Below are 12501 nucleotides of genomic sequence, written 5' to 3' on the forward strand. Positions count from 1 at the left end.
CCTTTTGGTTTTTATGGCTTTGGGTTACTGTTTAACATCCCCACCCTACTTTGAGTTTGTTTAGTAAATCGATCTAATGACAGGGCTATGGTGGCGCCATCCAATGTGTCGCTCCATGAATTATAAGCCGCGCAGCTCTACAAACCTTCCTTTTTAATGTTGTCAAACAGCTTTACCATTTTCCTATTCTCAGTGTCACTTAGATTAATGTCGCACTGAAAGGGCTGCGCACTACCAGAGTCCAACAGTACAGCCGGATAAATGCACATCCCAGGCAGACACAGAAAGACAGGTAAGTCAAAGTCCTCCTGTTGAGTACTGTCATTTAAATGCAAAATATCCACATCGGCTGTGGTATGGTATGAGGTACGCTGTTTCTTTTGTGGAGGAAGTGAAGCTTACATTTATTCCAGTTTCTCAAGGAAGTTTGTAACATGTTCTGATAAATCACGTGGTTTTTACTTTAATGGTATTGGTTCTACCCCCTATTCACACACACACACACACACTTCAATTGCTTTGTTGTGTTCTGTAACAAAAGCTGGCATACTTTTGAATTGCAGTAAATATACAGTTTGAAGTCTGCTGAATTTCCTCATATTTAATGAGAGTAGTGTTCTCGCCTCTCTGTCCGCGGACAGCATTTTGTGTCGAAACAGATAAGATAGACTCACTCGGTCACGCATGCATTGCTGTAAAGATCATGTGATAACCCATTTCACCTGTACAAGGACGGTACCTGTAACAGGGGCAGTGTTACAGAGCAAAAGGTTGCTACTGTAAGCAAGGTGGTCATACAGTCACTTTGTTTTTCTCTCTCTCTCGTGAAGCACTACCAATATGATACTTCCACACTTTCTACAAAGAAATAACTAACTTTTCTTTTTATAAATAAAATGAAACACAACATATTTTAAAAGATGTACTTCGGTAATCCTCTGTTATTGGAAATTGAAATCCAATTGGCATCTAGTTGTTTGAAAAAAGCATCAGCCAAAGCCTTGGATATGCACAGGCAGGACACCATGGAAGTAATATTATAATTTAATATCAGGAAACCTACCTTTGTGACTGTTGCAATCTTGACCTTTTTTTTTGTGACTATGTCAAAGATTTTTGAGGCTGTATTCATCTGCCTTAAATAGTGCATCTGATTGCATTCAGCCTATGTGTCCACAGGCTAAAGACGCATGTGCTTTACTTTAGCTTTATAAATTGTTTGTCACAAACAAAATCCACTTTTGATGGTGAATGTTATTGACCAAACTAGCCTTGAGACTTGCCACTAAGTGGTGATTTTAGCGGGAAGAACAAACGAGTGGGATGCTCATTTAAGGCCCTCAGGGACCAGGAAATGTTGTACGTAACTAAAAGTGTTGACTGATTCTTTAATTCACATGTTTCTATTTATTTGCACAAATCTAGTATCATAGTAGTGGTTTAAGAACTGAACAACATGACAACCAAACAAAAGCAGATTATGTTTACTCTGTCAGACTAAAAGATGATCCTTCATCAGAGTTTTAAGAGTGAACAATATTCTTCTGTACGGTATTTTTTACTATTGACCAGGTATCAGGAAGTAGTGGTTTACTAGAGTCAGTTGGGTGGCGAATCATCATCTGCGACTATTAAAACCTCTAATTTAAATAGAAGCGACAGTATTATGGCCAGTTCACACAGAGATAGCCTCTTAGCACATGGTTTTATGGCTTCAAAGAGCTTTTGGTTGCTAGGCGGATGCAATGTTTCTCAGGCGTCTTGCTTGGTTTTCAGCTGAAGACGTCATAACAGTTTTTTTAATGATTTTAAGTATTTATGAATGCGTGATATGTTTTTACCTACATTCACATACAACATTTCGCAAACAGTAAGCTGATCCCACCTGTGGGTTGTTGAATCTACTCAAATGCATATTTGCACCAAAGCTGAACCAGTTTTCAGTATATTAGTGTGTCGCGCAAAGTTAACATTCCAAGTAACAGGAGTTGACTAGCTAATGTTTGAGATATTATATACCTTGATGCAGAGAAATCAAGAAGAGAGTATGACTTGTCAAGAAGGCACTCATTATTACACGACTTGAATTTCAATGGATTTTATATGATAGTGTATCTGCCCTCAAAGCTTTACAGCACAGGTGTATTCTTCTAATTCTAGTTTAATGCAGATATAGTTATATGTATCGGATATGATGATAAATTGAATCCAGTACACTCATGCTGCAGGTCCTATTGTGTGTAAATGGGAACATAAAGACTAAAGTTTTCTTCCCTCTCTACAAAACTAATGAGTCAGGAGGACTGACCTCACTACCTGGTTAACATGTAGTCTTTCTCTCTCACTTTCTCTCTCTCTCTCCCTTTATTTTAGCAGTGAGTATTAACTCATTAACCAAGATGTCTGTTATTACCCTGTGTCCAGATACTGATTTCTCTTTCTGATATACTGAGCCTTTGGTGACACTATATAACCACCATGCCTGCTCATATACTGGAGGTACTTTGCTGACTGGCCCACTCATTACTGATGTAGGGCATAAAATCTTCCATAATACTGCCTCTTATCATTTACAGCTCCTTCTAACACAATGTCACAAACAGATTACCTTTAGGCCACACAATAAGATTTAGTGCAATAAAACTCCCAATGTAAAATGGGTGGGTTGAGACATTTTATCTGGTTTCTGGTAGTAAATTACGGTGTTTTTACAGCATTCCTGACTGAAAGAGGAGGCAGCGAACTGACAACTGTTTCACTTGTATTGTTAATGTCCACTTCATATGTCCTCTCTTCAACATGCAGTTCTCTGTAAACGTGATCTGTTTGTACAATAAGAGAGCTAAACGAAGTGTGAGAACTATACAGTTGTGTAAACATTACATACGGCTCTTCAGGGAGTATTCAATGCTTTTACACAGCAGATTGGCTCATACTTTGTAAAGAAAAAGACCAAAAACACTACGAGTGTGTCACCTAGTCTGAAAGTTCTCCTTCAGCACAATTGTTGCTGATGTGAAGTCATAAATAACAGAAGTTTGGTCAGTGAAATTAATGTCATTCGAGATGAAAGGTCATATTGTCTTTCAATGTTACATGACCAGTACATTTACAATTATTTAGTATAACGTTTTATAAACTTAAGGAATAAGGGTTTGGATGTAAAAAAGAAAACGGAGTGTGTTGGTTGAAGAGTTAATGGATGTTATCAGCTTTATAGATTATATCTGCTGAGGTGGTGGTGCTATTACTCCACTATTGATTAGATTAGAATGCTAGGGAAGGACACAGACACACATCTCACACACACATCACACTCACACACACACACACACACACACACACACACACACACACACACACATTCATAAATATATGTGACTGCAAAGAAAAATCTCAGAAGTTGACCAACTTGCACATAAAGTGCAAGCTGTCCTCTAAAATCTGAGGAAATCGTTCTCATGGTGAAGAAATAAAAGAGGCAGAGGGCGAGAAGGAAAGTATCCCTTTCACCTCTATCTGTCCATCCCTGTGTGAGAGAGAAGGACAGATAAGTATTGTGCAATAAGGTGAGAAGTCTTAGGCCACAGCTCCTCCCCTCTCCTTGTACCTGCCCCAATAAGATGTGATTATAGATCTTTTATGCCAGGGATCTCCGCTGTCATGAATGTAAGAATACGATGAAGCAGAGAACAGCTGGAAGAGAAAGGGAGAAATAGAGACTATAGAATGAACTGAGAAGAGGAGAGAAACAAAGAGAGGAAGAAGAAGTGTGGTGAAGACCAAGTTGAAACCGGAATGAAGTATCCTTCTGCTCCTCAGAGTAAATCTCTGTTAGATATGGAAGTAGCAAACTATTGTGAAGGCCTGGATCCCTCATACAGCACACTGGGCTTTGAGAATGCAGAGGTGCTCTGTGGAGGAGGAGGTAAGTGCGTGTAGCTTACCCACACATGCACATACAAACACTCATGGAAGCCCAAGACATCTGATTTTTAGCATGCATGTTAAGTTGGACATGTATGACGATGTACAGATAGCACACTAATTTTTTTTTATAAGCACTGATAGAGCAGCTCAGTCACACATCTTCCACAATTAAGTGGGGGCCTGCAAAATGTCTTATTACGGACAGAGAAACGAGAGGAGCTTTGTGTATCTGATCAATCTGTAGCCTCGTTTAACGCGATGCGTCTTGTAAAGGGGGGGTTGTAAGCGATGGGTCATCTCCCTCAGAACTGGGTGAAGAGGTAGACTAGAACTACCATGTTAGTTTGTTAGTTGAGAACTTAAATGATGAAGTGAAGTGGGACCAGCAGAAGGCAAACGTGTTGCTATTTACGCAAAAGGAACGGTTTTGATGTCAAATAAACGAAGCGACTGGGGGAAGTCATGACATTTTAACGTTGGCTAATAGTGCATCTATCCAGCTTGTCTGCTGACACTGATTGTATGAAATCAATTCCGCTCGTATGTTGCTCACAAATGTGTGTGTCAGTGGAAATCTGTTGAAGGACAGGACAGGGCTCGGTACGGGTTGTGAGAGTAGGAAATCAGAGTGGTAATAGGAGCATTTTGGCAGGAATTGCATGTGTCATAAAGATGTTTTATCGAAGAGCAAGCACGCATCTCAGTGATGTCATCTCAGTGCGTGAACAGAGAGTTAGTCGAACATTGACTAACCTCGCCTTGGCACTGCCGAGAGAGAAGTGTGTGTGGAGATGAGAACGTGCGTGTGTTGATGCATCTCCAGTTTGTACCTTCACATGCTATGATCGTGTTGTGCTCTGTGCGGTATTCTTTGACCGAACGATAAATATGCAGGCAATGATGATGATTATGGTTTTCATAATGATGACGATGCTGCTGCTGCTGCCGCTGTTAATAATAACTGCCATGATGATTATGACAATGCTCACGGTAATGAGAAGGTGACAGTAAAAATAAAGACGTCGACAGTAATGGGAGGCCGGGCAATTGAACGGCCATTTATTCTCTTTCCTGATTTATGTTTAGTTTGATGCACAAATCAAACACCAAACAAATGTCCATGCAGTTATAGGAACCCCGAATAACCTCTGCAGTTACACTATGGAAACTACACTGAATACATTTACCAGAGTAGTAAAGTGCATTCAATTTTACACATGGTCACTTTGATTGGATGAACTAGTGCAGTGGATGGTCTGTGGTCCCAGTATTAGACCATACTGAACTACGCTCTTCCTGGATGTGCGCTGCAACACTTTGATTACGTTTGTAAGTTGACTTATGTCTATGCCAATGTGTGTAATATACAGATGTACGAGCCTGTGTCTGTGTATTTACCTGTCAGGTGTTTTTGTGTGCGTTTCAGACAGCATGCCAATAGAGCCAGGCCTGTCAGTCGGCCCAGACGGGGTCAACAGTAACTGTGCCATCTGTGGAGACAAAGCCACGGGAAAACACTACGGAGCCTCCAGCTGTGACGGCTGCAAAGGCTTCTTCAGACGCTCCATACGCAAGAGCCACGTGTACACCTGCAGGTACAGAGAAACACAACTGTGAGCCAAAACACAGCGCACTTAAAATCAAGCCACAGTTACACACATGTTATATCATTTGAAAATATAACACTATGAGCATTCAAAAGTGCACACATAACTAACTAACTAACTAACTATTTTTTTTATGCTCAAATGCAGCTCTTTAAAATGACTTTTAAACCATTGATAACTTACTTTTCAGCCTGACATGTGTCAATGTGACATGTCATGGACATGTCACATTGACTTGTGGTAAACTTTGTCATGTCTTGCTCCGTAAAGCTGCTTACATTCTGTCTGCTTGTTGTATGCAGGTTCAGCAGACAATGCATTGTGGATAAAGACAAAAGAAACCAATGTCGTTTCTGCAGACTCAACAAATGCTTCAGGGCTGGCATGAAGAAAGAAGGTAGGGGAACCTCCCTCTCTGGGCAAGAGAGAAAGTAGACTCCGAAATAGAAGTTTACACAGAATACAAAGGCTGAATTAAACCTTGTTCGTTTGTTAGTTGGTTTTCATTGTGTATTGTCTGTGGTATAAGAACGTAGATGTGGTTTATTTTCGTTTAGTTTGGTTACATTTTTTCTTGTTGTTTTTTTCCACGAAGACAAAGTATAGACTTGTATAAACTAGTGACACTAAAGGAGAGGCTGTCTTCAGAGAATCTCAGAGCTGCTTCAAGATGGTGGATGGGCTCAGCCATAAAATAAGTGATTACTTAGTGTGTGTGTGTGTGTGTGTGTGTTTATGAGGGGTATAACCTTGGCAAGGAGTTTTATGACACCTAATCATGTGTTATTCAAACATGTTGTTCTGGATTGCAACTGGTTAACGTTTGACTCCTATGGCTATGGACAACCTGTGTGACTATTTTCCTAAATACTAACTTAGCCCATAGGGGCTGCTGTCATTGTCAACTCTTAAACTAAGAAATATCAAAATCTTACAAACACTAAACCAAGATAGAGGCAGTTTGAAAATCATTAGTTTTTTAATAATAGGAAAGTACAGGATGTGCTGTTCCTTTTTGTTGCTCTTTCTGTTTCACGCACACATTAACTTTAGCTGTCTGCTACATTTTAGCTGTCCAGAACGAGCGGGATCGGATCAGCTCCCGAAGAAGTATCCCTGACACCCAAGACATGCCACCCATTACTATTTTGGCCCAAGCTGAATCACTCTCCCAACAGGTGATCATTTATTTTTTATGATCTTTTTATCAAGGAAGCACATCACGTGCATGATTAAATGATGTGCGCGTGGAAATCAAGGGATTGGGACTCCATTGTTTTTCGGTGTCCCTCTAGATCACTCCTCCGCTTGGAATAACAGACATATCAGAGCAGAAGTCAGCCACTGTCGGAGATGCATGTGATTCTATGAGACAACAGTTATTGGTGTTGGTGGAGTGGGCCAAGTACATCCCTGCTTTTGGAGAACTGCCACTGGATGACCAGGTAACAGGGCTTTGATGCACGATGGATCAACTTTGATTATGCTATTGCTCACAGGAATAAGTCAAGCTTGTTTTAATCCCATGCCCAAAGTTTAAACCGAGACCTCTCAGACTTCAGTACTTTAGTTCAACATTCTGAAGCGCTGTCTTTATCATGTTGGTCGTGTTTAGCTTGTGTGATTGTGCTTATTCAAATGGCTCATTCTGTCCGAGCACTTTCAGTTGGAATGAAAGAAAGGTTATCTTTAATCAACCCAATGCACTTTTCGCTAAAAGAACATTAAAAGCAATAATAATTAAGTAGAGTGTTCTAGATCTGTCTACTTAATATACTGCAGTAAAAGTAAGTTCCCTCCGGGATGTATTTGAGGGCATAAGTGGAGGCATTATTACATTGTTTTTGTTCTTTGTTTAACTGTGTACGTGTGTGTTTTTTTCAAGGTGAGTTTGCTCAGGGCTCATGCAGGTGAGCACCTTTTGCTTGGTGTCGCCAAAAGGTCAATGCCATTCAAGGACTTCCTGCTTTTAGGTATGGACACGCCAGAAGAATGGCTTCTTATGTACAAGTGGTGCAATCAGGTGGCTGAGCGATGTGAAGACGAATCAAATGGTGTAACATTTTACAATAAAGGTTACAAACATGTGAGTAGTTACTAAGGAACAAGCCGGGAATGAATCAGGAATGACATGCTGAGGAATGCATCGTTAATGAGTAGTCGTCGAGTCACTCTGAGGAGGACTATATGTATATGTATAGTAGATCATAATGAACAACCACTGTTTGAGTCATAACGATAAGACAATCATGAAGTAATGAGGGACTACTTAGCAACTACTCGGTATGATGTACCACTTTACTTGAGGGGGGCACAAAAAGGGTAAGTAATGAGTAATTCATAATTAATGAGGTGTTGTTTGTGTTTCTCAGAGGCTGATGAGGAACAACTCATAAATAAATATCATTAAACCAATCAAACTAATGATTCATCAATTAAGTATTTCCCAGTCTGCTTTCAAACCTATTATTATCTACTATCAGATAATAATAATCAGAGTTATTTAGAAAGGACTTCTTAACAGTTTATTCATTTTCAGGTCGTTCCTCACTCCTGTCTCTGTAACCACACACATGTTTGTGTACTGCACTGTAAAGTGTCACAGATCAAATGTTGTGTTTGTTGGGAATGATTAACTAAAGGTTTCTATTCCTTCATGACTTCAAAAGTGTATTTGTAAACGGCATTACTCATTACCTAGACGTGTTCCAACATCATACTGTAGACAGGTCAACTCCATACACTCAAGCACTCGGACACACACATTGTGCATTGCTGTGTCTTAGGACCCTTGACTGAAACCCTTATAGGCTTGAAGCAAGTCAGATTCAATTGTTCTTTTCTCGCACAGCTAAACGTATTTGCCCTCAACCTTCCAAACAGGCGCCCAGCAGCACTCTCCCCCATACACGACCACATACCTCAACACTGGCACTAACCTGTGCTCTCTGTGTCTTCAGGCAATGGCTGCGTGATCCACAGGAACAGTCCCGAACAAGAGATGTACAAGGTAGCCAACCGAGTGCTGGACGAGCTGGTCCAGCCCTTCCAGGACATTCAAATAGACAACAACGAGTATGCAGCGCTCAAGGCGATTGTTTTCTTTGACCCGGGTAATTAAAAAAAAAGGAACATTTAGTACTTTAAGCCATCAGACGATATGTGAGGTACATTAATAACATATTCTCCCTTGGGATGACGGGTTTCTCTGTTCTCCCAGCTCACCCTTGCTTCTCAGTTCAGGAACAGCCTGTAGGTGTAAAGTAAATGTTCGTCGTTTGTTCGTTTGTTACACTAAGGGAACAATTTAATACTGCTTTAATTTATGCAAACTATTTGGCTCAAGATTTCAGATTTATCATTATATAAAAGAAAAATATTTTTAAAGATTCATTTTTAAATTGTTGTTTCAAAGCGAAATGAAGTCAAATGAACAGGTGAAAAAACAATAGCATGAATAGTAGAAGATGGAAAATAGCAACAATATTTTCAACAATAGATTGTCCAATACCCTTTGCCATTTCTTACTAGTCCCTCTTTTCCCAACCAATCTCTTCCATCTGGTTACATTTCCCCTTAAAGTTAGATCCCAATCCCTCCATCCCTTTTTTTTTTAACTCCCCTTGGCGTAGTGTGACCACAATCCATGCCCCCACCTGGTGTTACCCGTCTCCCTTTATCTCCCCTTCACTAAATCCCCTCGTTTTACCTTTAATCCCCAGTTTGACCAGAATCATTCCATCAATTCCAGTCGTATCCTCAATCCTCAATTCCATTCCTGATCTTTCTGTTTTTTTCCTTTACCCTTCTGCCCCCCCCCCCCCTCCCCCCCCACGCTTTGCCTCCCAATCTGCAGATGCAAAGTCTTTGCGGGACCCATCGAAGATTAAGGCCATTCGTCTGCAGGTTGGTCGAGCATTTGACTCGTGTAGCTTATTGTAGAGTTTATTATTTATCGTGGTGGATTATACTTGTAATTATACATAATTACATATTGATTATACATTTGTACACATTCTTAAATAATGTATCCATCAACCTACAAGGAGAAGGGCAGGTTGCTCACGCTGATGGAGACTCGGCCTTGTGTGTGTGCAGGTCCAGATGAGTCTGGAAGACTACATTAATGACCGCCAGTATGACTCCAGGGGTCGTTTTGGAGAGCTGTTACTCCTGCTGCCCACCCTGCAGAGCATCACCTGGCAGATGATCGAACAGCTTCAGTTCATTAAGCTCTGTGGTCTGGCCAAGATAGACAACCTGCTGCATGAGATGCTGCTGGGAGGTGAGACTGGGCCCATGGCCGTGCTTGTAAACCTTCAGAAAGAAACATAGGGTGACCTTCAGCAAGGAACTATTCAGTGATACATGTGTAGAACTGGACAAACATGAAGCAATGTGAAAAACAAGAGTATACAAACTCTGCAAAGTTTCCCCGGATACATACAATGAGTAAAAAGTAGGAGTTTGTATACTTGCTACATGAGGTGCCTCTAGGTGTCATCTGCAAACACAACGTCTGTAGTTAAAGTAGAATGCATCAAACATATTCTAAACAGGGCCGTGACAGATGACTCACGCACAAGAGGAGGCGTGGAATGAAGTACTAAGTCATCTCCAAAAATGTCTTTTTTCTCCATACATGCTAAAAACAACTCCAGCATATGACAACCTAGAAGACAAAGAAAGAGCTGCATGATTTTTTTTTATTTTTCAGCATCCAGTAGGAATGTGGAACTTACATAACAAAAAGAAAACTGCCATTAAAATATTGTTGAGATAATGTTATATTTAGTAATGTGAATGTGAAATGGATAAAACATAGCAATGTTGATATAACAGTTTGAAAAAAAAAAAGAGCTAAAACAATGTCCTTCTACAGTACATAGATTAATCAGATTTGTATATGAGGTTATTTAGGCCTGAGTTGAATACTACTTACAACTAAAACACTTTTGAAAGAAAATAAACATCTTGGAAAAAAAACTTAGAAAGAACTCAACTCACTCAATTGATCAAAAGCTCCAAAACAGAGATTTATTCTAGCACCTAAACTATATTGTTCTTTTTGGTCTGATGGGGGTTTATTTGGTGGCATGCCACCATGTGCAAGAAGAACTCTCTTAAGGAACATTTCATTAAGTGTGTCAGCCCTTAAATGTCACCTGATTCAAAAACATATTTCTAGATGAGAAGCAAAACATCATATTAACAGAAACTTGGTTACAGCACTGTCTGTTTGAAGTTGATGATTGATTTGTATTGTGTTGTGTGTTCAGGCATCACATCAGAGCCCACACATCTGCACCACCCAGCACACACCCAGCTGGCCCAGGACCCTTTAACTGGACACACACTGGTCATCAGCACCATGCCTGTCGCTCACACTACACCGATAGGTAAGTGCCAGATACTCGGCAACACAGTCACACACACTGCATTCATCCAGTCAAGTGCAAACCTACCGACACACACACACAGGAAATATTAAAGCGACATTGATGTATATTTATCTCTTCAAAGGAAATGATACAAAAGTGAGTGCCAGATGTGTTTCCATTAACTTAGTTGAAACGAATAAATAGGCACCACAAATGTGAAGAAATTCCATAAAAATGTAACAATAATTGATGAGTCTTGGCCCTATTGTATTATTTCCTTTAAAAATAAAAATAAATACATTTGGCAATATTACACCACCTAATGGCCACGCAGGATTGATGGTGCCTGTAAAGTAGCAGCTGCAGATGTAACGTTTCCCAAATGGTGGATACATTTCACAGACTTGATAGAAACAACATCGCTTTTATCCACACAAAAGCATTTACATTTGCAAAAATAAACAAAGTCTCTCTGTCCCTGCCTCTCCCTCTCTCTCTCTCTCTCTCTCTCTCTCTGCAGCCTCTCCAGACACTCCCATCCCATCACCCCCTCAGGGTCCCTCCCCAGAGAAGTACAAACACTTTTCCCATCCTCTTTGTCCTCCAGCCAGCCCCTCGCCATCCACACAGACAGATCTCTGACTTCTCCCTGCACTCTGTCAAAGAAGCGGACATGAGCACAGTTCCCTTGTCCCCTATCCATCATCCCAGTCATAAGATTATGAAAGCAATCCTAGCTCAGGGTCTGTGGTTAGACTTTACCCTGCTCCTGCTCCTGCTCCTGCTCCTGCTCCGCGTGACTCCTGGTGGTGTTGCAACAATAACTGAGACGTAATTAAAGCTGCTGTGTGCGGCACTTTTAAACTTCAACTTGTCATTTTCAAAGTCAGTGAACTAATGAAACACGATGTGCATGTTTGGGGTCACCTAAAACCAATATACTGTTTTTCAATGCAGTATCTAGATTTTACAACATGTTCATGTCAGTGAGACACGTGCTCATAGAAATGATGGCAGTGCACATGGTAAACTAGATATTAGTTCATTTAAAGGTTTATGCCATCTTAAACTCTGCAGTGTTTGAAGTTTTTATTGACGGATGTCTTGCTCTATTGCACATAGAAGTGCAGAAAATGCCCTCTGTCCTTATGCTTCTTTACTGTGATAATCCTGATAATGTGTAAATGTATGAAATACTATCTAATCATGAATGGCAAAGGCAACAGAAATGCAAAACAAATCGTGGCTTATCGTCAACAAATTGAAACGGGCCATCAAAGAGAAATTGAATGTTCTGTTTTGTTTATGCATTATGCATCAGTGAGACCTATTACATCTGTAAACTGGTCTTAGATCAGTTATTGTGTTCTGAAGGATTTATGATTGTAAGGATGTAGATGTTCTACCTAAAAACACATTGTGGGATAAAACAGAGGAAGAAACTATTTTAACAGTTTGTGAAAAAAAAGTAGATTAAATATATTCTGAATATACATGTCCTTATGAAATAAGGAAATAATAATAATACAATGTATACATAGACCTCATGTTAAATGAAAAAAATATTGTGGATAAATGTTAAT

The 12501-nt window shown here is 40.1% G+C and overlaps 1 protein-coding gene across 1 annotated transcript; it reads left to right on the plus strand.

The window, feature by feature from the left end:
• Nucleotides 1-3798: 3798 nt before the first annotated feature.
• On the plus strand, nucleotides 3799-11579 carry hnf4g (hepatocyte nuclear factor 4, gamma). The gene is made up of 11 exons (XM_034560519.1): nucleotides 3799-3928; nucleotides 5357-5525; nucleotides 5840-5934; nucleotides 6609-6715; nucleotides 6833-6982; nucleotides 7423-7510; nucleotides 8498-8650; nucleotides 9394-9443; nucleotides 9636-9822; nucleotides 10817-10936; nucleotides 11439-11579. Exons 1-11 carry the CDS (start codon nucleotides 3799-3801, stop codon nucleotides 11558-11560), a joined length of 1371 nt encoding a protein of 456 aa, XP_034416410.1. The 3' UTR covers nucleotides 11561-11579.
• Nucleotides 11580-12501: the final 922 nt, after the last annotated feature.

This window comes from Cyclopterus lumpus, chromosome 20 (assembly GCF_009769545.1).
Source record: "Cyclopterus lumpus isolate fCycLum1 chromosome 20, fCycLum1.pri, whole genome shotgun sequence".
NCBI lineage: Eukaryota > Metazoa > Chordata > Actinopteri > Perciformes > Cyclopteridae > Cyclopterus > Cyclopterus lumpus.

What these genes read in the sequence shown, in the direction of transcription:
- hnf4g (XM_034560519.1), top strand. Translation starts at nt 3,799, where the DNA reads ATGAAGTATCCTTCTGCTCCTCAGAGTAAATCTCTGTTAGATATGGAA. An exon ending in GGCTGGCATGAAGAAAGAAG is followed by an intron (nt 5,935 to 6,608) that starts GTAGGGGAACCT and finishes GCTACATTTTAG; the next exon opens with CTGTCCAGAACGAGCGGGAT. An exon ending in CGCTCACACTACACCGATAG is followed by an intron (nt 10,937 to 11,438) that starts GTAAGTGCCAGA and finishes CTCTCTCTGCAG; the next exon opens with CCTCTCCAGACACTCCCATC.